The sequence below is a fragment of the Muntiacus reevesi genome, chromosome 3, assembly GCF_963930625.1.
Source record: "Muntiacus reevesi chromosome 3, mMunRee1.1, whole genome shotgun sequence".
In the NCBI taxonomy this organism is placed as follows: Eukaryota; Metazoa; Chordata; class Mammalia; order Artiodactyla; family Cervidae; genus Muntiacus; species Muntiacus reevesi.
In genome coordinates, this window is record NC_089251.1 from 105,874,046 (window position 1) to 105,899,939 (window position 25,894).

At 48.1% G+C, this 25,894-nt stretch overlaps 1 protein-coding gene across 1 annotated transcript; it reads right to left on the reverse strand.

Moving 5' to 3' along the window:
• Positions 1-4,408: 4,408 nt before the first annotated feature.
• On the reverse strand, positions 4,409-12,069 carry MUL1 (mitochondrial E3 ubiquitin protein ligase 1). The gene is made up of 4 exons (XM_065929965.1): positions 11,824-12,069; positions 8,378-8,465; positions 7,621-7,741; positions 4,409-6,310 (listed from the first exon to the last, which is right to left on the reverse strand). Exons 1-4 carry the CDS (start codon positions 11,941-11,943, stop codon positions 5,587-5,589), a joined length of 1,053 nt encoding a protein of 350 aa, XP_065786037.1. The 5' UTR covers positions 11,944-12,069; the 3' UTR covers positions 4,409-5,586.
• Between the last annotated feature and the right edge of the window lie 13,825 nt (positions 12,070-25,894).

Genomic DNA, 25,894 nt, shown 5'->3' on the forward strand with positions numbered 1-25,894 from the left:
TGAAGTTATGGCGATGTGGACATTTATATTGGTGTGAACCCCCTGCCTCCAGCCTGGAGAGCAGGCTGGAGATAACAAGATAACAAGGCGTCTTGTGCGCCAGGTGCTTGATAAGTGCTCGTGGAGTCCAGCTGAGGCCCTCCAGGGTCACAGCCCAATCCAAGAGGAATCTGGATTTGAGTCACCGAAGGTGAGGCCACGGCTCTGGCAGGAACAAAGGGTAAAGGTCAAGAGCGGAGGGCCCGCCCCCAGGCCGGGGCAGCTCCTGGGACCGGTGCCAAAGTCCCTGGCTCGGCCTCACGTGACCCACGCTCGGGGAAGGGAAATGCCAGGTCCCTCGGCTGGCATCTGAAAAACAATAAGGCAGCAGCTGCAAGAGAGATGACTAATGAGCGCTCTGGGGAGCAACTCGGGACATTGTACATGGAAACTTATCTCATTCAAAATTGATCAGCGATCACTCTCTAATTAGGGAGAAAATGTGCTGATCTCCCCGGCTTTCCGGGCGCGTGGGCCTGGGGCCGCGGGAGGCAGCTCTGCTGAAGAGGGCCCTCAGATCTCAGACCGCAGCACCGAAAAGGGCTTTGAAACTACCACCTGCAGCCTCGTTCACCCACTCGCTGTGTCCCAGGCAGGCCCGACGGCAGAGCTGGATGGAGCCTTGGAGAGCTTCTGATCCAACCTGCTCCTTTTACAGACGCAGCGAAGCTCAGAGAGGTCACACCACTCCATTAAGATCACACAGCAACAGAACCCGAGAGAAAGTCAGCTCCCAGCCCAGACCATTTGGCATCATGCAGCGATGCCGGCCTGACTTCTACAGCATGGAGCCCTCGAAGCTCTGGGCAGGTCACTGTATGTGACGTTCTCTTACACAACGCATTGTAGCTTCAGGCACTCAGACAAGCCCCTGCCCTTGTTCTTTACAATCATGCCATGACCCTCACCTCTCGTCCAAAAACCAACTCCCACAGGCAGCCTTCCAGGATCATTGGCCCACATCCATCATCTTATTCACCAGTTTACTCTTTCATTCCATGTACATTCAGCAGTTAAGAGCTGGGGCTCTGGAGTCAAAGTGCCTGGGCTTAAATCCTGTCTTTCCTGGGTGCTTGAGTGAGACACTTGACCTCTCTGAGCCTTGACTTCCTTTTGTTTAAAGTAAGAATAATACAAACACATAGCTCACAGTGAAGATTAAGCGACGTTAATCATGTCCATTCCTTCACAGGCCCTTAGCAAAGAGCAAGCCCTGATGTGAGCTCTAATTAGTGCAGAGTGACAGCCTAAACAAATCGTGCTGGAGCAGAAATAAGACAGTTCCTGCCCGAGACGTGGGCAAGATGGCTGAGCAAGGAGGACTGGATGATGGCGTGTCGGAGGAGCGGCCCCTAACTCCACCTAAGCGGGGAGGGTCAGGGGAGGTTTTCCGAAGGGAACACCTAAAGCTGAGTTTTAAAGGGTGAGATGTTAGCAAGGTGAAGAAAGGACCAGAATGCCAGGGGTGAGACTCAGCAATAGCAGAGGCAAGGAGGCAGGAATGGCAGGTGTGTTTAACGAAGCTCAGAGGCTCGGTGTGGCTGGAGCCACGGGTGAGAGACAGACAGATGTGCAGAGGCCTGGAGAGATGGCCAGGGGCTGGGTCACACACCTCCATGTGCCTTAGAGGATCCAGGGCTTGAGCTTGGAGGTGACAGGGAGCCCGGGAACCTTCCAGGCTCCGCTTCTCTTCGAGCAGAGAAGGCATGTGGTCAGACCGGTGTTTCTAATAGATCATTCTCAGCTCTGTGGGATGGATGTTCTCTGCTTGGCTCCCCTTCAGCAGATACACTACCCTTGGTGGCTTTGTTTTGAACCGTCAGGGCATCTGCTCTAACCACGCCAATCTCAAAGGCCCTCCCAGCTATAACATTCTGTGAATCAGAAACACTCCAACAGCCATCACCCATCCATCCCTAGGGTTTATTCATTTTCAAACCATCAGGCCACTTTAAAAGACAACACTGAGTGTTTTGAGGGCAGAAACTGCACCACATTCATCTCTGAATCCTAAGGCACAGAATACACATTTAGCTGATGTTTCTGAGATGAATAAATGCCCACCAAGGATACCAAAACTTCACAGCTCTTCCTCTGGGCACCCCCAAGGCCCTTCGTGATCACCCACATCAGATCTGTCCACATCCAGTTTAGGACCAGGGCTGCAAAAGGTGTCAGAGTTCGCCCTAGTTTGTCGTGCTGTTTGCTGTTTGCATTTTCCATCATAATTCTGAGTGAATCGGGGTTCCGAGGACCTGCCTTTCCATCATAATTCTGAGTGAATTGGGGCTCCTCCTCCATCAGAATAAGCCTCAACCTGCGGTCTGTAAAACCAGGCGTGACTGGTGATTCTCAGGGTGCTGACGGGCTTCAAAAATGCTGTGCGTCTGCAATATTCACTTGTCTCTTGGACAGTTTTCCTTCTTAGCCTCTCAGGTTCAATGTAATTTAAAGGAAAAGGGCTTTATACTCAGACTTTGATAGCTTTGAGCAAATCACCTAAGCTGCAAAAAGGGGTGATAGAGCCTCCACTTCCGGTTCACCCTAAATCTAAGAAACGCACCTGACACCGGTAGAGCCCAACATTGCCAGGATGGTGATGATGTGTGGCCGTCGGTAAACTGTAACCCTACCAGGAAGTTCTCATTGGTACAATGGGGTGAACAACACTCACTTTGTCGGACTGTAAGTATTCACCCTTATCAAGTACCTCACAAAGAATTTCAAAACGCCAGGAGCAATTATTCAAGACCATCCTGGCCGAATGCTGTCAGCGTTGGATTCAAGTGGCTGAGCCTAAGGGTTGAATTGAAATTCACCACAATCCCATGGTTAGTCCCCCACCACCAGCTTCCACAGGCTTCCCTGATAGCTCAGTTGGTTAAGAATCCACCTGCAATGCAGGAGATCCCAGTTCGATTCCTGGGTTGGGAAGATCCCCTGGAGGAGGGAAAGGTTACCCACTCCAGGATTCTGGCCTGGAGAATTCCATGGACTGTATAGTCCATGGAGTCGCAGAGTCAGACACCACTGAGCGACTTTCACTTCCTCACTAGCTTCCCTCCCACAGATCAGTCTAAGCCCCTTCAAGCCTGCTAGAAAGGAGCTCCTTAAACCGAGGGTGGGGACTTGCATGGGCTATGACCACACGTGGACCTCAGGTCTGCAGTCTGGGTGCATGTGAGCTCGTGTTCCCAACCAGTGTCACCTCGAGGCAGTGATGGCGTGCTGCTCCTGTGTCTCACACAATGGGCACCTCAACTCCCTTGGAGGAGCCTTCAAGACAGAAGAATCAGTCTGCCCAGGGTATGAGTCGGTCTGGGGTGAGAGCAAGCTGCCTTCTCTGCTTTTCAATCACTTGATCAGATTTAGTCACGAAATCTATGCCAAGGGCAGAACTCTTCATAGATTTAACACAAACCCTCCTCCCCCACTCACCCCTACACAGTTCATTCATCCTCATAACCTGGACCCTCTTTCAAAGCACCTGATGAAGGGACACAGAACACGGCAGATGCTCTTGAGACGCTCCAAGGTCAGCTCCACCAGTCCCCCTCCCATCCTGCCCACCCCTCACCCCCAACACTGCTATGTAAAGCCAGGGTCCTAACACCTCCCTGGACAGGACCCACTGGGCACGTGGGCTCTCACCAATCTGCCTCCTCCTCCACAGTGTGGACTCCTCCACTAACATGGGGAAGTCTCGTGGGGTGTTCCTATGAACACCAAAGGAATGAGGCCCATCGCTGGTGAGTAGGAGGGTCAGGAGACTGGAACAGCTTGGAGTTTAAATGTGGACCACCTTTCTATGAACATGTGCAAATGGCCCTAAATAAATCTACACTCTAAAACTTTAAAAAAAAAAAAAAAAAAATGTGGACCACCTGCCTCGCTAGTTGTGTGCTTTTGACCCAGGGAACATCCTCTCGGGATGGGCTTCTTTGCTTATAGGATGAGATGCCATGAGAGCCTGCAGGGTCTTGTGAAGATCAACTCACCTTGAAATCCAAGTCAGACAGAGCTTTGAGTACACACGCTAGTATCCCCCGTGCTGTTCCCCGCGCCCACCTGCCCCACCCTTGCAACAGGTGAAACCTCACGGTCTGTGCTCAGGATGTCAGGACAGAGTTCTTCAAAGACAGCATGACCTGCAGGCACTGTTTCCAGGCTGCCCCGACACTCCACACACAGCCCCCCTCTTTCAGCATCACCAAGCTGCCCCCACCACGGGGAGCCCCAGACCTCCTTGCAGCCAAGGAAGGACAGAGGCCGCCAGGTCTCCAGTTCATCCTATCAAAACAGGACCCCATCCCTCCCAGGGAAGCATCAGCCTAGCCGTCAACTCCTGTTCAAAGCAACAGGCTCCCAGTCGGTTGTAAGGTGTTTTATTAGTGCCGTCCACACTGGACACTGCATAGAGCTGGTGTGAGCCCTGAGAGCACTCCCCGGCCCCGCACGAAGGGGGATGGGGGCAGGGACACTCAGAGCCAAGGAAGGGGGAGAAGAAAGTGCTGTGCGCGGGACTTCAGTGACCTCGGCCACTCAGAGGCAGTGAGAGCGGCCCCCCACTTGTCTGCACTCACGGAGTCGAGCGGGACGAGGGAGGGGTGCAGGGCGCTGAGGAGGGGCGGTGTGATGGCACTCTGGGAAGGTGAGCCTTTCGGGGGCGGGGTTAGGGTTAGCCTGGACAAGTCCCTCTCAAGATGCTGGCTGCTACTTTTTCTTGGTGGGAGCCTCCGTGAGAAGCTGAGAAAACTCAAGGCTGGGACAGCAGCATCCTTATTGCTTCCTTTGTGGCTAAGACCTTTCCAGCTCAGCCTGGGCAGAGAACACCAGAGCCAGCCCTCAGCCAGTTCAGACTTCCGAGTTCCAAGTCAGGGCGGACCACGTGCTTCCAGCACCCTCTCTTTAGGTCCTGTGACCCCAGGAAGGCTGCAGCTAAGTGGCCCTGTCCTCACCGAGACGGAGGACCACTGAACGGGCACCATTCCAAGTGTCCCTGCTTGTGACCTGCCTCCTTTCTCCGACCAGAGTCCCGGCCTGTTAGGCAGAGGGCAGATGCCGCATTCACTCCCTTGATGCTGAAGCACCTGCGTACACGTGGGAGGCCGCAGAGTAAGGGACGGGGGCACACGAGCAGTCTGGAGACTCTTCCCCGGGGGGTGGGGGGGAAGCAAGGGAGGGGAAGACTGCCCCGCCGTCTGCTCTCAGGCTCCTCAAGGCAACTCTGCTCTGCCCTCTGGCCAGTCATTCAGGCTCAGGTCCACAGGGACCCACACACCGGTCAGGGGAGCGTGGAGAAGACGAGAGATAGAAAAGCCGGAGGCCACAGACTTTGGCGCTCGGGCAGTGGGCTCCTCAGCCACACACGGGCTCACCTGGCTCCAAGGAAGGGACGCGGCACCCCCGTGGCCCGTGGTTCTGCGCCTGTGCCCCGGGCTGGCAAAGGCGACCTTCAGCGGCTGGCAGCGGCCCCGTCACTGCTCTTGTAAAGACCCGGAGATGGTAAACACCTCCGAAGTAGGGCGGAGTGCCCCCGCGCCCCCCTTAGCTGTTGTACAAGCGCACCACCCGGCTGATCTCCTGCCTGCAGATCGGGCACCGCCGGGGCTCAGGCAGCGCGCGGTAGCACTGGATGCAGGCGCACACGTGCCCGCACTCCAGGAAGACACACGACCGGAAGTTGCTCAGGCACACGACGCAGGCGCCCTTCGGGCCCTCCTGGTCCTCCTCGGGACGGTCCTCCTCGGGATACGCGCGCTCCCGGAACTCCTCCTCCGCCCGCTGCCGCTCGCGCCGCCGCCGCAGGTACTGCTTCCGGAGGAGGAAGAAGAGGGTGGCGCAGGCGGCGAAGCCGAAGACCAGGACCAGGACCTTCCAGAGCCGGACGCTGGACTCCTGCCGCTGCAGCAGGCTGTCGAAGTCCTGGCTGCTCAGGTAGTACTGCATGCCCGGCCCCTTGGGGGGCTGCAGGCGCACGCAGCTGTGGTCCAGGACCAGCTCGCCCACCCCCGTGAGTGGCGCCCCCACCTTCAGCATCTCCTCCGTCTCCTGGATGCCCTTGGGCCGCTCCCCGCTGAGGTAGTGGCCGAGGACGTCTGTGAAGGACGGCATGGAGGGGTGGAACTTCTCATACACCGTCTCCAGGCCCAGGTCCACCGCATCCAGGGGCTTCAGCACGCGCACCGCCACGCCCGCGCCGTCCTCGTGGGGCACCAGGTCAAAGGGCACCGTGTTGGTCCTCTGGTGAATGATCTTGGAACAGTCGTTCCTGCAGGAATGAGGACGAAAGATAAATCAGAAGACCACAAATACCTCACAGCCAGATGGGGGTTGAGACCACCTCAAGGCCAGGGCAGGATTAAGCGTGAAATGAGGGCAAGAGAAGAGGACAACAGACATCACACTCGTCCAGAGCCTCAGAAGGGGGAGGCGCAGGTTTTCCGGTTCTCTGGCCACCTCGGTGGGCGACAGATGCCATCAGAGATCACCTCTACTCTTTATTTCCCCTTACCCCTGTCAAAACACATCGATTTTTATCTTAAACTTCTCAAAAAATTTAAAAGCAGAACTACCATATATGACCCAGCAGTCCCGCTTCGGAGCCTGTATCCAAAAGAACTGAAATCTGGTTCTTGATCTGGAAGAGAGGTCCGTGCTCCCTGGCTCCCTGCTTACTCACAGCGGCCAGAGCACCCAAACAACATCAGTGTCTGTCAGTGAAGGAACTTAGAAATGCGGTCCACACATACAACAGGATGCCATTCAGCCTTTGGGAAAAAAACAAGAAATAAAGAAAAAGGAAACCTCAGCTCATGCGACAACATGGCTGAACCTGGAGGACATGAAGCAAAGCGGATCGAGGCGGTCAAGGGACAGAGACCGCAGGATCCCCTTAGCACAAAGTATCGAAAGTAGCCAAGCTCATCGAAACAGAGTAAAACACAGACTGCCGGGGCTGAGGGAAGAAGCAAACGGGGTGTTGATGTTCACCGGGTGTAAAGTTTCAGCTCTACAGGACGAGTGAGCGCGAAATCTGCTAGAACCTTGTGCCTGTAGTGGTTCTGCGCTGCGACACTTAAAATTTTGTTAAAAGAGGACACTGCAGGTTAAGCATCCTTAATAAAAATTAAAATTGAATTTTTAATTTTAATTTTTAAATTTTAATTATAGTTTTTACAATAAAAATTAAGATAAAACTCCAAAACAGAACCCCCCGAGGATCAGTTGGAAAAGTGGTGCTCCATGTTACAGTGTGGAGCGCTGAAAATCATCCATCCATGCCATCAATCAGGGCTTCTCAACCCTTAGTGTGCACATCTGCAGACTCCAGGTCCTCTATCCTGGAAATTCTATCTAGGCAGATCTGGAACAGAGGTCAGGAATCTGCATTTGGACAAGACGCCTAGGAGACTGCAGTGGCAGAGGTCCTCGGACCCGGCAAAAAGAGTATCAGCGGCACTGAGACACTGCTCTCCGCCCTGTCTCAGGAAGAGCTTGCAGACGTGGAAACAGGACCAGGACATCAGCTTTTCGGCTGGCCACCTATGAGGTGTGGGCGCCGGGAGCAAGGATACGCACCAGAGGTGGGTTGTGCGGTTCCACACCATCTTGTGCTCCTGAAGCGTCAGCCGCTGAATCACCCCCTTGCAATTTTCCACAAACTGGCTGTTAAGCGTTTCTTTAACGGATCGAACAGCTCCTAAATGGAAACAAATTATTTTATTTCTGACGAACTATTCTGTCCTTTCCTTTAATGTTATTTAGATTTTGTTTTTAGTTTGAGTTAGTTTAATTAATCAAAGTGATGACAATGTTATCACCAGTAGTTATGCTTTGTGGGCACTCTGCTGAGCAGTTTACATGTATCACATCATTTTAGTGTTATAATCACCCTGTGAAGTATATTTTGGGCTTCCCTGGTAGCTCAGACAATAAAGAATCTGCCTGCAATGCAGGAGACCTAGACTTTGATCCCTGGATTGGGAAGATCCCCTGGAGAAGGGAATTGTTACCCACTCCAGTATTCTTGCCTGGAGAAATCCATGGACAGAGAAGCCTGGCAGGCTACAGTCAGTGGGGTTGCAGAGTCGGACACAACTGAGCACCTTTCACGTTCAGATCAACTGCCACTTTCACAGTGTATTTTAGAGAGGGGGCAGCGGGGGCGCGAGAGCTTGTGTAATTTCCTCAAAATCAAACAGCAGTAACCCCAAAATCCAGGTTCTGAACCCCCACCCCAAGGCTACAAAAGGCTTACGTCAGTGTCAGCCAGGAAGATCTTTACCAAACTCTGCAAGCCTGAGTTATTTTTCATTTTACCAGTAAAGAGACATACCTTCAATAACAGCATACGGCACACACTTTCCTGGAGCTTCTGAAAGAATACTCTTTAAGTCTTCCCCCAAGTGGATTCTTTTAGCTCCCTAAATGGAAACAACAGATTGGACTGGCTGTTGAATACTGACATGCTCAATCAAACAAGTGAAGAAAGAAAAAGACTCTTTTTTTCCCATTGAGAGAATCAGGGAACCAGGCAGGAAAGAGACTAAGGAGAGTCAGATTCCAAAGCTGTGTCCCAGAAAACAGGTGCCTTGTTTCTGCCACCTCAAGTGGGGCTGCCACTTACACTCTGTCTGCAGTGAACCAAACATACAGTCCTTTTCATTCTCACTAAGATGAAAACATTAAAGGCACTAATCAATCGGCATACCATAAACTGAGTGTAATTTGATCTCTTCTTGACAACACAGAACCATGCATCCGAGGAGTTTATAAGCAGGTAAACTAGTGCCCAGTGCGTGGTGGGGGCCTGGGCAGGGGCTGGTATAATTATCGCCAGGCCCTTGTCAGCTCATGCTCGGCATCAGACATCATAAAGCACGGCCTCTGCACTACAGGGCGCGGCCTTGTGAACCTCCGCTAAACATTATCCTCCTTTCCCCACTTCTGCCTCCTTCCCTCTCATAAACAGGCGAGCACAGTCACCTCTGCCGCTGCCTTCCTCCCAGTCCCCAGTTCTCCATTCCTTCCTATTCTGACCGCAATCTGCTGTGCTTGGGAAACAATCAAGACTGTTACTGCTGTGTCAAAAGTAAGGTAAAATTAGTAACACCCCTGAACATTTTCTGAACCAGGCACTGTGCTGGGGGCCAGGGAGTCAGGGATGAATGAAGGAAACGGTTCCTGCTTTCAGGTATTTTCATCAACACCATCTTAAGGATACCAGACAAGTAACCTCAAAAGAGGTGGGTAGTACTGGATACGTATTAAGGTCCCTTGGCGTTTAAGCTATTGCTACCCAGTAAACGACAGGAGCAAGGTCAATAAGAATTATTACCCGCGTACACTGCGAAGGTAATAAAAACAATGGGCAGTAACAACAACTCACACTCAAGTTTATTTGCTCGTTTATTATCTGTCCCTCCCTCCACTGGACTGTAAGTGCAGGAGGGCTAGGACCCTGCACCCCACCAACAGGACACCCTGTTGGTCTTGTTCACTGCTGTCCCCCTAGTGCCCAGATAGTGCCTGACCCACAGCAGGCACCAAATAAATATTTGAGGAAGAAATTAGTGAATAAATAAGCACTTAGATATACTACATTCCAGGCACTCTGCTAAGCACTTTAAATGCATAACACCATTTAATGCTCATACCATCCCTCTACAGTTAGACATTATCATCCCCAATTACAGATAAGGAAATTGAGGCTCAGAGAGGTGAAGTAATTTGCTCAAAGTCACGTAAATAGTCAAGTATCCACCACAGGATAGTCTAGAAATTTTTTAGAAGGAAAGGAGATGAAATTCAGTCAGAAAGCCTGCGACTCAATCAAGCTTCAAGGCATCTATTGTGACTTTGGGCAACTTAATTTATTGGAGTCTCAGTTACAAAACATGCAAAAGTTGGGGAAAACAATCGCATAGGATTTTCATGTGAATTAAATGAAACTTAAGGTGTGAAAGAATACAGACAAGGGGCTGGCATACAGTAGGTGTGCAATAAATACGCATTTCCCTCACTATGAGAGATGCAAAAGGGTAAGACACAAACCCTACTCTGGAAGTTTTGTAATCGGATCAAGAAAACAGAGCGTAAGATATTAGGAGTTCCAACTGTTTTCCCAGGCAGGCACTACTTATTTCATCCTCATTGAGGAATTAATTGGCAAAGCTTTTAAAGTCACCCAAAGATGGATCCTGGAGCACTCACTGCTTCAAAGGATCCCATCTCTGGCCAACTTGATGGCAGTGTGATTTCTGATTCAGAGTCAGAAACTGAAGTTTCAATTACAACCAGAGCCAATCATTTCAGAAGTCATTTAATTAAGCAGACAAGAAGGCAGCTGGACTCTCACCTGGCTGTGATTCACAACCCAAATTCAACTCCCGGATAACTAGGTGCATTCCAAAACTCACACACTTGTTTCTAAGCTCTCAACACAAACTATCTGATGATAATGAAGCGTGTCAGGTTGAGGCATCCGTCTTCCAAATAAATGTCAAATTAAGCCCTGCTGTGTTATGAAATTTCAGCCAGGACTTCCCTGGTGGTCCAGTGGTTAAGAATCCACTTGCCAATGCAGGGGACACAGTTCGATCCCTTATCCGTGAAGATTCCCAGGTGCCTCAAGGCAACTAAGCCACGTGCTCTAGAGCTGTGCTCTGCAACTAGAGAAGCCACTGCAATGACAAGCCTGCACGCTGGAACTAGAGGGTAGCCCCTGCTCGCCACAACTAGAGAAAGCCTCGCACGGCATTGAAGAAATTAATCTGTCTTAAAAAAGAAATTTCACCCAAAACAAATCCACAAATATTTACTGAGTGTCTACTCTCTGCTAAGCATTGAGTTAGAATCTAGAAGGAAGGAAGGATAAGATCCCGTTTCTGACCTAATGAGGTTCATCTGTCATGAGGCACTCACACATTCATAACAGAGCAAATGTGGTCAACAACAACAAAAAAAAAAAAAATTCTACACTCTGAATCAAAAGACCTAAATTTAAGCTCCAAACTGACACTGTACAGACCTTTCCTCCAAGTTTCGATTTCTTGATTGGCAGTCTGGAGGTATCATTTCATCTACCTCAAATTACTGTGAAGCAGAACTAAAACCAAGATGGGAATATGTTGTGTAAATCGTCAGGTGCTGCATTAGGAAAGTGAGCAATATTTTTTAAGTGGCCATACAATAAAAAGGCAGAGTATGCAGAAGCAAGGAGTTGAGTGGTTACCTAGAGGGTAAATATGCTCTCCCCTCCCAGGCACCTGCACGCTCGCCTCAAATCCTCCTGGACTCTGCTCAACTGGACCCTGTTGAAAAGAGCAAACCTCCCTTTCTCCAGCATTCCCATTTCCTCTCTTCCCTGCACTAGGCTGACGTTTTTATCCTCACGTCTCACAACACCTGACTGACTGATTTACGGTCTGTCTGGTTGAACCAGAACGCACTCGCCACGAGGACAGGAATTTCTGTCTGTTTCACCCAGGCTCGGCGCCTGGAGCATAACAGGTGTTCAGTAAAGATTTTTTTCGTCAGTAAAGTGATGAAGTCAAGGTTTATTCTGAGTAACGAGAGGGACTTGGGAGAAGGAGGAAGGGAAGCCGTTATCACGGGACCCGACTCTGATCCTGCTCCCGGGGGCCGGGTGACGCCCTCCCAGGGCCTGGTTCCCCGCTGGGGTCTTTCCCCGAGGGTGGACCGGCCCACGGCGGGTCGGGGGGCTCACCGTTCCCCGGGGGCGGCATGGCCGGCGGAGGCCGGGCGGGCTCGGGCACTGACCTTGAGCTCCTGGGCGACCTGGGCCTTCTGCCGGTACACGGAGTACAGGAAGGCGGTGACCACGGAGCTGGTGCCCAGGAGGATGAACTGGCTCAGCGAGGGCCGCCCTCCGCTCTCCATGGCTGTGCCGAGCCCCGGCGAGGCCGCCGCGCTCCAGCGACCCCTCGCCCCTCAGCCTCGCCACCCGGAACCACACCCCCAGAGACGGCTCCTCCCGGAAGCCCGCGGCCAGCCGCCCGCCGAGCGCACAGGACCCGGAACCGGAAGTGGAGTGGGGTAGGGCGGGCACAACAGACCGGAAGGTGCTGTTGCCAGGGTGATGCACCAGCGTCAGCTGCTTATGCTGGAGTCGCGTCTCCAGGAGCTAGGAGTGCGGAATGGTTTGCGGAACTTGAGCGATCTCTCGTCGCTCCGCGACCCGTTCGACTCTGGCCGTAGTTGTATCGCTTGCGGTGCCACGGTTTCAGGCCTTCTGCTTTCCTGGGGTTATTATTATTGCAGGCGTTGTTCGATGACTCCGCCATTGGATTGGGAGGAAAGAACGTCTAGTAAGCACTTAGGGGGAGTATACAGTTAAGCTTCAGGGCAAACCTTGGGTCTTGGCTTTTATTCTTCCGTTTTACACGTGAGAAGACAGGCCAGAGAGGTTAGGGGATGTGCTCAAAGTGACACTGCTACTGGAGAGGAATTTACCGGACTGCACAGCTTATTCGGAGACGGCAATGGCAGCCCACTCCAGTACTCTTGCCTGGAAAATCCCGTGGACAGAGGAGCCTGGTGGGCTGCAGTCCATGGGGTCGCTAAGAGTCGGACACGACTGAGGGACTTCAACTTTTCACTTTGATTCATTGGAGAAGGCAATGGCAACCCACTCCAGTGTTCTTGCCTGGAGAATCCCAGGGACGGGGGAGCCTGCTGGGCTGCCGTCTATGGGGTCGCACAGAGTCGGACACGAGAGAAGCGACTTAGCAGCAGCAGCACAGCTTATTACCTCCAAGACGGCAGATTATATCACGAACTCCTTAATCCGCCATCACCACACATAGCAACTTACTTTACTAATTTATAATTACATCTACAACTGTTGTTTTCCAGTAGTCATGTATGGATGTGAGAGTTTGACTATAAAGAAAGCTGAGCGCTGAAGAATTGATGCTTTTGAACTGTGGTACTGGAGAAGACTCTTGAGAGTCCCTTGGACTGCAAGGAGATCCAACCAGTCCATCCTAAAGGAAATTAGTCATGAATATTCATTGGAAGGGCTGGTGCTGAAGTTGGAACTCCAATACTTTGGTCACCTGATGCGAAGAACTGACTCATTTGAAAAGACCCTGATGCTGGGGAAGATTGAAGGCGGGAGGAGAAGGGGACGACAGAGGATGAGATGGTTGGATGGCACCACTGACTCAATGGACCTGAGTTTGAGTAAACTCCAGGAGTTGGTGATGGACAGGGAGGCCTGGCATGCTGCAGTCCATCGTATCGCAAACAGTTGGACACGACTGAGCAACTGAACTGAACTGAACGGTGACAAAAAGTTTTACCAATATCAAACCACTTAATTCTCACTGCAGTTATAGAGCAGATTTCAAAATGTTTTCTGATCTGTACAGCAGCAATTCAATATGTTTGCAGATTATACTCCACATACGTTATTACAAGATAATGCCTTTAATTCCCTGTGCTGTACAGTATAACCTCGTTGCTTATCTATTTTATATTTGGTGGTTTGTATCAGTTAATCACATAACCCCTATTTTATCTCACCCGACTTCCCTCTCCTCTTTGGTAACCACAAGTGTATTTTCTACATGTCTGAGTCTGTTTCTGTTTTGCATGTACATTTGATTTGTGTTTTTAGATTCCACATATAAATGATATCTTACAGAATTTGCCTTTCCCTGTCTGACTCATTTCACTAAGCACAATATTCTCTAGGTCCATCCAAGTGGCTGCAAATGGCAGTATTTCAGCCTTTTTTTAATGACTGAGTGAAATATCACAGCTTCTTAATCCAGGCATCTGTTGCTAGGCGCTTGGAGTGCTTCCATGTCTTGACTATTGTAAATATTGCTGCTATGAACATTGAGGTGTATTTATCTTTTCAAATTAGTGTTCTTGTTTTTTCCAAATATATACCCAGGGGTGGAATTGCTGGATAACTTTATTTTTAATTTTTTGAGGAGGCTGCAAACTATTTTCCACAGTGACCGTACCAATTTACATTCCCACCAACAGTGTACAAGAGTTCCCTTTTCTCCACATTTTCTCCAACATTTGTTATTTGTAGACTTTTTGATGATACTCATTCTGACAGGTGTGAGGTGATATGATTGTTGTTTTGATTTTCATTTCTCTAATAATTAGTGGTGTGGAGCATCTTTTCATGTGCCTGTTAGCCATCTGTATGTCTTCTTTGGAAAAATGGCTATACAAGTCTTCTGCCCATTTTTTGATTAGGTAGTTGTTGTTGATGATATTGTATATTGATAATGTTACATGAACCGTTTGTGTATTTTAGATATTAACCTCTTGTCAGTCACATCATTTAAAAATAGTTTCTCCCATTCCGTAGATTGTCCTTTTATTTTGTCAGTGGTTTTCTTTGCTGTGCACAAGTTTAAAGTTTAATTAGGCCCCAATTGTTAATTTTGAGTTTATTTCTGTTGCCTTAGGAGACTTCTCCAAGATAATAGGGCCACACTATGTCAGTGGATGTCCTGTCACTGTTCCCTCCTAAGAGTTTTATGATTCTCATTCTTTTCTTCCCCATTTTTAAAAATTTATTTTTGTTGTTGTTGAAGGATAATTGCTTTAAAAATTTTGTTGTTTTCTGTCAAAGCTCGACATGAATCTACCGTAGGTATACATATATCCCCGCCCTTTTGAACCTCCCTCCCATCTCTGGCCCCCCTCCGCCGCTCTAGATTGATCCAGGTTCTCATTCTTATGCTTAGGTCTTTAACCCATTTGGTGGATGTTTGCACGTGGTGTGACTTGGGTGCATGCTCAGTTGCTCAGTCATGTCCCACTCTTTTGTGACCCTATGGGCTGTAGCCGGCCCGGTGGAGAAGGGAGTGTCCAACACCAGAGTCCCTTTTTTAAACTAAATGGTGGTTGATTTACAGTGTTTCCGGTGTATGCAGAGTGATTCAGTTATACGTACATATCCACATGTGTTCAGTTATACGAATTTATCTATTCGGTTACACGTGTATCGGTTCTTTTTCAGATTCTTTCACATTATAGGTTATTACACGATATTGAATGTAGTTCCCAGTGCTAGGTCCTTCTCATTTATCTATTTTATGTAGAGCAGTGTGTGTCTGTTAATCCCTCTTCCTAATTTATCTCTCCCCCACCTTTCCCCTTTGCTAACCGTAAGTTTGTGCTCTATGAAAGATTGTCATTCTTAAAGCACTTTGGTCATAAATAGCTCTGCCCCCTTTTTTTTTTCTGCCAAAGGCTGAAATCCTTCAGTAGCCGGGCTGAACTACCGCGACATTTTGAAATTCCATCATGTGGACCTTGTTGGGAGTGATGGAGGACGGGCACCTTCAGCTGCAGCCAGATGTCCCGAGGGCGCCGTCCTCAGCTCAGCGTGACTGTCCTCATTGAATCACAAGCCAAAGAGGAGCCTCTGACTTAGAGGAAGTGAGGTGAGTTCCCAAGAGGAAAGTGAGGTACCAGGCAGAGAATCTAGGAGGGGCAACTGGAAGGGGAGGGGTTTACTAAGGACAGTGCCACCGCTGGAAGCATTTCACAAGTTCCTGAGTTCCCCGTGAGCCACTGGGTCAGTGCCCTCTTGGGCTCTCCATTCCAGTAAGACACTTGGCAGGGTCCAGGCACCAGACAGATTTGGAAGATTAGGCCTCCTGCGCTAATGCTGCCCCACAGATGTGCCGAAGGAAATTTTTAAAAGGTTAACAATCACATCAGGTCCTCACTCGCTTTCCTTACAGAGCTTTCCCATGGGAGAGCCCTTAACTTAATCATTATTAGGAATTATCAAGTGTCAGCATACTTTTAATGAGCATTTAACCCATGGAGTGTACTCCCCCAGACACAGTGGAATGCAGGGGTACGATGCAAGATATGCCCCTGACCTCAGGCAGAGTGTCGGGGAGACCTTTTTCTTTTTATAATGAGGTAAGCCCCATCCCATCCCCAGGTGGCCACACAGCTGTTTTCTGTCACTGTGAGTCTGTGCCTTCTAAAAGTGCATATAAATAGGATCACGTGGTATGCACTCTCTCTTCTCTGGCTTCTTTCCTCAGAATAATTATTTTGACATTTATCCATATTACTGAGTGTCAATAGCAGTTTATGCCTGTTTTCTTGCTGAATAATGTTCCATTGTGTAAATACACCACAGTCTGTTTATTCGGTAACCTATTGACAGACATTTGGGTTGTTTCCAGTTTTAACTGTGACCAATAAAACTGCTCTGAACACGCATGTCTAAGTCTTTGTGCAGACGGATGCTTTTGTTTCTCTTGGGTGAATTCCTCGGACAGGGATGGCTGGGTCATACGTCAGATGTATGTTTAACTTTTTTAGAAACTACCCAGAAGTTCCCAAAAACAGCTGTACCATTCTACATTCCCACCAGCAGTGGCTGAGAATCCCAAAGCCTTCATGTCCTCAACAATATCTGGTATACCCAGGCTTTTGATTTGAAACATCCTGATACAGTAGTCCCCAGCCTTTTTGGCACCAGGGACCAGTTTCGTGGAAAACAATTTTTCCACAGACCCAGGAGGGAGGATGGTTTCAGGATGATTCAAATGCATGACATTTATTGTGCACTTTATTTCTATTATTATTACAGTCCATGGAATTCTCCAGGCCAGAATACTGGAGTGGGTAGCCATTCCCTTTGCCAGAGGATCGTCCCAACCCAGGGATCAAACCCACATCTTGACATTGTGGGCAGATTCTTTACCAGCTGAGCCACCAGGGAAGCCCAGGAATACTGGAGTGGGTAGCCTATCCCCTCTCCAGGGGTTCTTCCCAACCCAGGAATTGAACCAGCGTCTCCTGCATTGCAGGCGGATTCTTTACCAACTGAGCTATCAGGGAAGCCCATTATTGTGTACAAAAAAGATCTTCATGACCCAGATAATCACGATGGTGTGATCACTCGACTAGAGCCAGACATCCTGGAATGTGAAGTCGCGCAGGCCTTACGAAGCATCACTACGAACAAAGTTAGTGGAGGTGATGGAATTCCAGTTGAGTTATTTCAAATCCTGAAAGATGATGCTGCGAAAGTGCTGCACTCTATATGCCAGCAAATTTGGAAAACTCAGCAGTGGCCACAGGACTGGAAAAGGTCAGTTTTCATTACAATCCCAAAGAAAGGCAATGCCAAAGAATGCTCAAACTACTGCACAATTGCACTCATCTCACACGCTAATAAGGTAATGCTCAAAATTCTCCAAGCCAGGCTTCAACAGTACATGAACCATGAACTTCCAGATGTTCAAGCTGGTTTTAGAAAAGGCAGAGGAACCAGAGATCAAATTGCCAACATCTGCTGGATCATCGAAAAAGCAAGAGAGTTCCAGAAAAACATCTATTTCTGCTTTATTGACTATGGCAAAGCCTTGACTCTGTGGATCACAATAAACTGTTTGAAATTCTGTAAGAGATGGGAATACCAGACCACCTGACCTGCCTCCTAAGAAATCTGTATGCAGGTCAGGAAGCAACAGTTAGAACTGGACATGGAACAACAGACTGGTTCCAAATAAGAAAAGGAGTACATCAAGGTTGTATATTGTCACCCTGCTCACTTAACTTATATGCAGAGTACATCATGAGAAATGCTAGGCTGGGTGAAGCACAAGCTGGAATCAAGATTGCCGGGAGAAATATCAATAACCTCAGATATGCAGATGGCACCACCCTATGGCAGAAAGTGAAGAAGAACTAAAGAGCCTCTTGATGAAAATGAAAGAGGAGAGTGAAAAAGTTAGCTTAAAGCTCAACATTCAGAAAACTAAGATCATGGCATCCGGTCCCATCACTACATGGCAAATAGATGGGGAAACAGTGACTTACTTTATTTTTCTTGGCTCCAAAATCACTGCAGATGGTGACTGCAGCCATGAAATTAAAAGACTCCTTGGAAGGAAAGTTATGACCAACCTAGACAGCATATTAAAAAGCAGAGACATGACTTTACCAACAAAGGTCTGTGTAGTCAAGGCTATGGTTTTTCCGGTAGTCATGTATGGATGTGAAAGTTGGACTATAAAGGAAGCTGAGCACTGAAGAATTGATATTTTTGAACTGTGGTGTTGGAGAAGACCCTTGAGAGCCCCTTGGATGGCAAGGAGATCCAACCAGTCCATCCTAAAGGAGATCAGTCCTGGGTGTTCATTGGAAGGACTGATGTTGAAGCTGAAACTCCAATACTTTGGCCACCTGATGCAAAGAACTGACTCATTTGAAAAGACCCTGATGCTGGGAAAGATTGAGGGCAGGAGGAGAAGGGGATGACAGAGGATGAGATGGCTGGATGGCATCACAGACTCAATGGACATGAGTTTGGGTGGACTCCGGGAGTTGGTGATAGACAGGGAGGCCTGGCGTGCTGCAGTTTATGGGGTTGCAAAGAGTCGGCCACGACTGAGCGACGGAACTGATACTGATACTGATTATTATTACATGGTGATGTATAATAGACCACTCACCATAATTCAGAATCTGATAGGAGGCAGAACTTGGGTAGTAATGTGTGATGGGGAGCAGCTGTACATACAAATGAAGCTTCCCTTGCTAGCCTCCTGCTCACCCCCTGCTGTGTGGCCCAGTTCCTAACAGGCAGCGGACCGGTACCATTCCATGGTCCATGGTCCAGGGTCTGGGGACCCCTCTTCTAGTAGGTGTGTAATGACATCTCATTGTGGTTTTAATTTGCATTTTTCTAATAATTAATTACATCAGACATTTTTATGTGCTTGCTTGCCACCCACATATTTTTGCGAGGGAACTATTTGCTCAAATCTTTTCCCTATTTTTTAAATTGAGTTGTTTGCTAATTATTGAGCATTCTTTGTATATTTTGGATACAAGTCCCTTACAAAACATGTGATTTGCAAACATTTTCTTCAGTATTGTGGCTTGACTTCTCATTCTCTTTGTCTTTTGAAGAGCAGAAGTTCTTGATTTTTATGAAATCCAGTTTGTCAATTTTTTTTTAATGTATCATGCTTCCAGTATTGCATTAAGAAGTCTTTGCCCAATCTAAGACCACAGTCATTTTTCTCCTAGGTTTTCTCCCAAAAGTTTGATAGTTTTAGATCTGTGATCCATCTTATTTTTTCCCCAGTTTTATTGAGAAATAAAACATCCATCACTGTGTAAGTTTAAGGTATAGAGCATGATGATTTGATTTACATATACTGTGAAATGATGACCACAATAGATTTAATTAACATCCATCATCTCATATAGATACTAAACAAGTTTTTTTTAAAATTATCTGTGTGATGAGAACTCTTAAGATCTGCTCTCTTAACCACTGTCTATCACACAAGTTAATTTTTGTACGTGGTGTGCCAAGCACCGCCCTTTCCAGCCCTTCTCCCAGCTGCCTACGAACTGGTTAGGTACTTTTTTTTTAGGCCGTGTGGAGTGCCAGGTGGGATCTTAGTTCCCCAACCACAGATCAAACCTGTGTCCTCGGCATTGGGAACACCAAGTCTTAATCACTGGACTGCCAGGGAAGTCTCATTAGGCATTATTTTCACCCCCATTTTACAGATGGGGATCACTGAGGTGAAGATGCAGCTTACACAATTTTATCTTTCTCCAGACCTCCATGCCCAAGCACTAAACTCTTCTGACTTTTACCTCGTTCATGTTGTTTGACCCTAGAAACAACCTGGTGATTGGTGGGAGTCATTTCCCACCCTGAATCACAGACATTACTCCTTTTCGAAGAGTTATTCAAGAACAGTACATTTGGGAAACTAGCCTAGAAGACAGGATTCCACCAAGAAAAAGGAAAACAATTTGTAAAATAATCTCTAAGGGCCCTTCACCTCCCTATTTCTGTCTCTGGTATTTTCCCCGGGAACAGGTGCAGTCATTGCTGCAGTGGATACGTTCAGCCACAGCGGGGCACCAAGAGCACGGAATGAAGAAGGCAATCGGAAAGCAACAAGGCCAGGGCCTAGAGCAGGGAGATGAAGGAATAACGGCCCAGGTCCTAAGATTTAAAGGGAACCCTCAGGCTAACTGTGGCACCACATGGGGCTGTATCAGGGGCCCAAGTAAGCCCTAAGCCCTGTGTCTACCTCTGCCTCCAGCCCCACCTGGGAAATGCCGAATCCTCCTCCCTTCACCCCCATCCCTCTCCCCTCCCACCCCCCATCACCCATCCTTAACACCCACCCCTCTTAATTATTAATAGCAGCTGTTTCTTGGTGTATTAGGACAGGATGACTCAATTCAGGCTTGGGAGTCAGGTGCTAGGAGTCTTCCATCAGCTCTTTGCTTTGCTAATCACGTGCTTGCTGTCAAGGCCAGCACCTACCTGAGTCTCGGTTTCTCATCTGTAAAATGGGAAAACAGGAGTAGATGATTCCCCTGGTGTCTTCCAGCAGGAGTTCTATGGACCATAAAGAAGGCTGAGCACTAAAGAATTGATGCTTTTGAACTGTGGTGTTGGAGAAGACTCTTGAGAGTCCCTTGGACTGCAAGGAGATCCAACCAGTCCATCCTAAAGGAGATCAGTCCTGAATATTCATTGGAAGGACTAATGCTGAAACTAAAGCTCCAATACTTTGATCACCTGATGCAAAGAGCTGACTCATTAAAAAAGACCCTGATGCTGGGAAAGACTGAAGGCAGGAGGAAGAGACGACAGAGGATGAGATGGTTGGATGGCATCACCGACTCGATGGACATGAGTTTGAGAAAACTCCGAGAGATAGTGAAGGACAGGGAAGCTTGGCATGCTGCAGTCCATGGGGGTCACAAAGAGTCGGACACGACTGAGCGACTGAACAACAACTGCTGAAAAGCAAATATTACTACTCAGACAGGGTTTCCCAGGTGGGTCAGTGGTAAAGAATGTGCCTGCAATGCTGGCAACACAGGAGCTCTGGGTTCAGTCCCTGGGTTGGGAAGATCCTTTGGAGTAGAGCATGGCAACCACTCCAGTATTCTTGCCCAAAGAATTCCATGAACAGAGGAGCCTGGTGGGCTACAGTCCATGGGTCACAAAACGTTGGACACAACTGAAGAGGCTGAGCACACATGCACAGTACTCAGATTTACACAATATAGAAGTTTGCAGGAGAGAAACATTCCCCAGAAGCTCACTGGATAGGGAATATCTATAGTAGTAACAATTACTGAACTATCTACTATGCGCCAGGCACTGACTAAGTATTTTACATAGAAAATCATAAGTCTTTGATTCGAAGGAATTTTAAGAGTCATCCTACAATATCTGTAACTATATATTTGTCTGTATAATTATTCACTCAAGGCCCAGCTCCCCTGCTAACCTCTAAGCTGAATGACCCCAGGAGTATTTCTGTCTTGTTAACTGCTGCATCCTCAGTATTTAGCCCAGTACCTAGTATATAGTAGGTACTCAATAAATACTTGTTGAATAAATAAACAAACTCAATCCAAACTCACTCGCAATAGGAGAAGCCTTTCTACGTTGACCCAGAGATGGTCATCCAGTCTTTGCTTGAATGGTTTCCCTTGCCACTGGTTCTACTTTCTTGAGCTTTTGTCCATTTTGAGAGAGAGGCTGAATATAGAGTCCTTCTGCACACCTCAACAACATCGTTTGAGTTCAGCAAGTCATTAACTACCTAATTCTGATGAAGGAAAGAAATTTGGTGGCTAGGAAGGGTATAGGGCCGGGCGCGGTGGCACGCGCCTGTAATCCCAGCTACTCGGGAGGCTGAGGCTGGAGGATCGGGGAGCTCAGGGGTTCTGGGCTGCAGTGTGCTATGCCGATCGGGTGTCCGCCCTAAGTTTGGCATCAATATGGTGACCTCCCGGGAGCGGGGGACCACCAGGTTGCCTAAGGAGGGGTGAACCGGCCCAGATCGGAAACGGAGCAGGTCAAAACTCCCGTGCTGATCAGTAGAAAGGGTATAGGGTCAAATGAAGAGCTTTTCCTAGAGGTGGAAGGGAATTGTCTATATGCGAGGCAGATGGGATGGAACCTGAAGAGAGAACAGACTGTGGACACTGGTAGGAAGGGACAAACATAGGACCCATTGTGGGACCTTGTGCAGCAGGGCAGCCGACCTTGGCTCAGTCCCAGCCAGTCGTGATGGTCTCCCCCTCCTTGCCAGGGACTGGCTTGGGAATGAACACGTGATCCACTTCTGACCAATGAGCTGGGACAGAAGGTCTGCAGAGGGGCTTCAGGGAAGTCCTCTCTTAAGAAGCACAGACTAAAAGAGATGGTTCTTTTTATTCCCCTGACAAATGCAGGAGTTAGCATTACTGTCAGGCACAGCTGGTTCTGGTACCATTAGTTTCAACAAAAATTCTGGAATTTGAGTCTCATGGACTGCCTTGGCTCACATATCCATCCCTGAGCTAATTACCGAAGCCAGGGCAGGCAAAACACCTGCTAGTCAAGAAGAGAGCAAAAAACTGGCTTGAAACTCAACATTAAATAAACTAAGATCATGGCATCCAATCCCATCACTTCATGGCAGATAGAAGGGGGAAAAGTGGAAATGGTGACAGATCTTATTTTCTTGGGCTCCAAAATCACTGCAGACAATGACTGCAGCCATGAAATTAAAAGACCCTTGCTCCTTGGAAGGAAAGCTATGACCAACCTAGATAGCATACTAAAACAGCGGAGACATCACTTTGCCCACAAAGGTCCATATAGTCAATGCTATGGCTTTTCCAGCAGTCTTATACAGATGTGAGGCTTGGACCATAAAGAAGGCTGAGCACTGAAGAACTGATGCTTTTCAATTGTGGTGCCGGGGAAGATTCTTGAGAGTCCCTTGGACAGCAAGGAGGTCAAACCAGTCAATCCTAAAGGAAATCAACCCTAAATATTCATTGGAAGGACTGATACTGAAGCTCCAATACTTTGGCCACCCAATGTGAAGAGCCAGCTCATTGGAAAAGACCCTGATTCTGGGAGAGATTGAAAGCAAAAGGAGAAGAGGGCAGCAGAGGATGAGATGTTAGATAGTATCATCCATTCATTGGACATGAAGTCAAGCAAACTCAGAGAGATGGTGGAGGACAGAGGAGCCTGGCATTCTACAGTCTATGAGGTTGCAAAGAGTCAGACATGACTTAGCAACTGAACAATAACAGCAAGCCAAGAAGAAATGACACACCCGCTATTAGACATGTACAAGGAGATGGGAGCCCAGCGATCAAGGTGCAGTTCAGTTCAATCCAACAGATAACAGCTGAGCGCCTTCTATGTAACAAGCAGTCTCCTGGGCACTGTTACCTAAGGAAGGAGGGATGACTTCTCAGCATCCATTCTACCAACCATAAGACAAGTTAGAGAGACAGAAGCTCTGAGGTTACAAATGATATCTGAACAAGTTATAATCAACACAGTCATGTTCCCTAATTCGTGGCTTGTGTTACAACCAAGCCAGTTGTTGGCAGTTGTGAAATGGGTCACAGTTTACTTTCTTAGCCTAGAAACCTACTGACATTGACCCAGTTGTTTGTGTTCTTCAGGCTATGCCCATTAGTATTTAAATGTATTCGGCTAATTTGATCAAGTGATATGTTTCTAGCTTGCAATGACAAAATATAAGCAGAGTTTTTATTAGCCAATAATTCATTCAGTTACAAGTCATTGAAACTCAAGTCAGGCTAAAGACCAAGGTGCACCCAGGAGGAGTCTAGAGTACAAATTTAAGGGTACTCATTCTGAGGAGCATACAAGCAAGCCTGCCTTGCTGCACTCCTGGTCAGACCCAATTCAAACTAGCTTAAGCCAAAATAGAAAATTATAGACTGAATATTCTAAGCAGAAGAAGCACATGGTGAAGCCGGTCTCTAGGACACATGGATCCAGGGCTCAACTGCACCAGCATTTGCTAATTCTCTCCTTTTCTCCACTTGCTCTCTCCCTTCTCCTTGCTGCTGCTTTTCTCTGCCTTTTCACTTCCATCTCTCACCACCATTAGTCTTTCTCCTTTCAGTTAGATCACAGTTGCAAGCAGCATTAGGCTAAGGTCTTCATTTTGCAAGAAAAACTGGCACAGGTGAGGCAAAAGAGGCAACGATGAAGGGAAAAAAAAAAATCTCAGGGAAGACTTCCCATTGGCTATCCTGGGTCACATGTCTGTGCCTGGACCAATCACTGCGACCAAGGATAATATAATTGCCCGATCTGGAACAAGTGCTCACCCCTGTGGTCTAGAGGCTGAAGGTTGGGACCACAAGAGAGGAGGGTCTGGTGGGCAGACAAAGACAACTCTTACTATTTTAAATCTGAGACACTCTAGTCTTTGTTATTTTTCTATTGAAACAATTATTTTTAAACAACATAGCTTGATAACCTGAGGTTTCTAAAAATTGTACCAACTGACTTACAGAAAAATAGATTCCACCCTGGATCAGGAAAAGGTAGTGGCAAAAAAGACTGAAAAGATACATTAGAGCCAGATCATGGAGGTCCTTTCATTATTTCAGTAAATCTGTGTCCAAAGCCTTAGGTACCAGGAACTGTGGAGTTTGAACTCTCTTCTGTAAGCAGCAAGGCGCTTTTGAGCAGAGGCATGTCAGAATAAAATAAACTGCTGAAAAGTCACCAAATGATGTGACCATCAGCTGTCAAGGCTGGAAGAGAAATAACACACCCAGTTGCTAGAAAGGACTGCAGATAAATCTCTGGCTCAAATCTGAGGGAGACAAGGCGGGGAAAGACCACTAAGGCAACCCATCAGCTGAAAAACCCAAGTATCTTCAGCATTTACCACCCAGCAATCCCTTGGTCTGTGAACAACTTGGAACTCGTTGCTTTCACGGCCTTGAGTTTGCAGCCCACAGGCTGAAAGCCTTGCAGTAAACTCATCTTTCTGTTTTGTTGTATTTAGCGGACAGACTTTGGTCTGTCCAGAATGGATACACTGAAAGATCATCAGCCCTGACAGTACGTAGTAGTACAACCATGCTGACGAGGATGCTGAGGCTCTAAGGCGGCCACGGAGCCAGAAGGTGATGGAGCCTGGATGTGAAGTGAAACCAGGCAGTGCCACTCCAGAACCCACCCTCTTTAACTCAACTGCCGCCCAGTGCAGAGAAGTCCCTCGAAATCCTTCCATCTGGAGCCATGTGCTGTGCTGTGCTTAGGCGCTCAGTCGTGTCCGACTCTTTGTGACCCCGTGGACTGTAGCCCGCCAGGCTCCTCTGTCCGTGGGATTCTCCAGGCAAGAACACTGGAGTGGCTTGCCATGCCCTCCTCCAGGGGATCTTGCCAACCCAGGGATCAAACTCAGGTCTCCCACATTGCAGGCGGATTCGTTACCATCTGAGCCACCAGGGAAACCCAACGATATTGGGGTGGGTTACCTATTCCTTCTCCAGGGGATCTTCCCTAAGCAGGAATTAAACTGGGGTGTCTCTAATGGGAAAGCCTGCACTTCTTCAGGGAGGAAATATGAGCAGGAGTCCAAGGCCAGGAAGATTCTCTCAGGTCTCAGGCTCAGCTACTAATGAATATTGACAGGGAAAAAAGAGAAATCTCACTATTCCTTGATTCTAAGACATACTATCAATTTAATTGGAAGTAGGGAAAGAAAGGGTCTCCCTGGGGGCTCAGCAGTAAAGAACCCACCTGCCAATGCAAAAGACTCAAGTTCAATCCCTGGGTCAGGAAGATCCACTGGAGAAGGAAATGGCAACCCACTCCAGTATTCTTTCCTGGAGAATCCCATGGACAGAGAAGCCTGGCTGGTTACAGTTTATGGGGTCACAAAAGAGTCAGACAGGGCTTAGCGAATAAACAACAAAGGGAAATAAACATTTCATTGAATATATGATTGACGATGAAAAAAAATCCTGATTTCAGAAACATTATAACAGG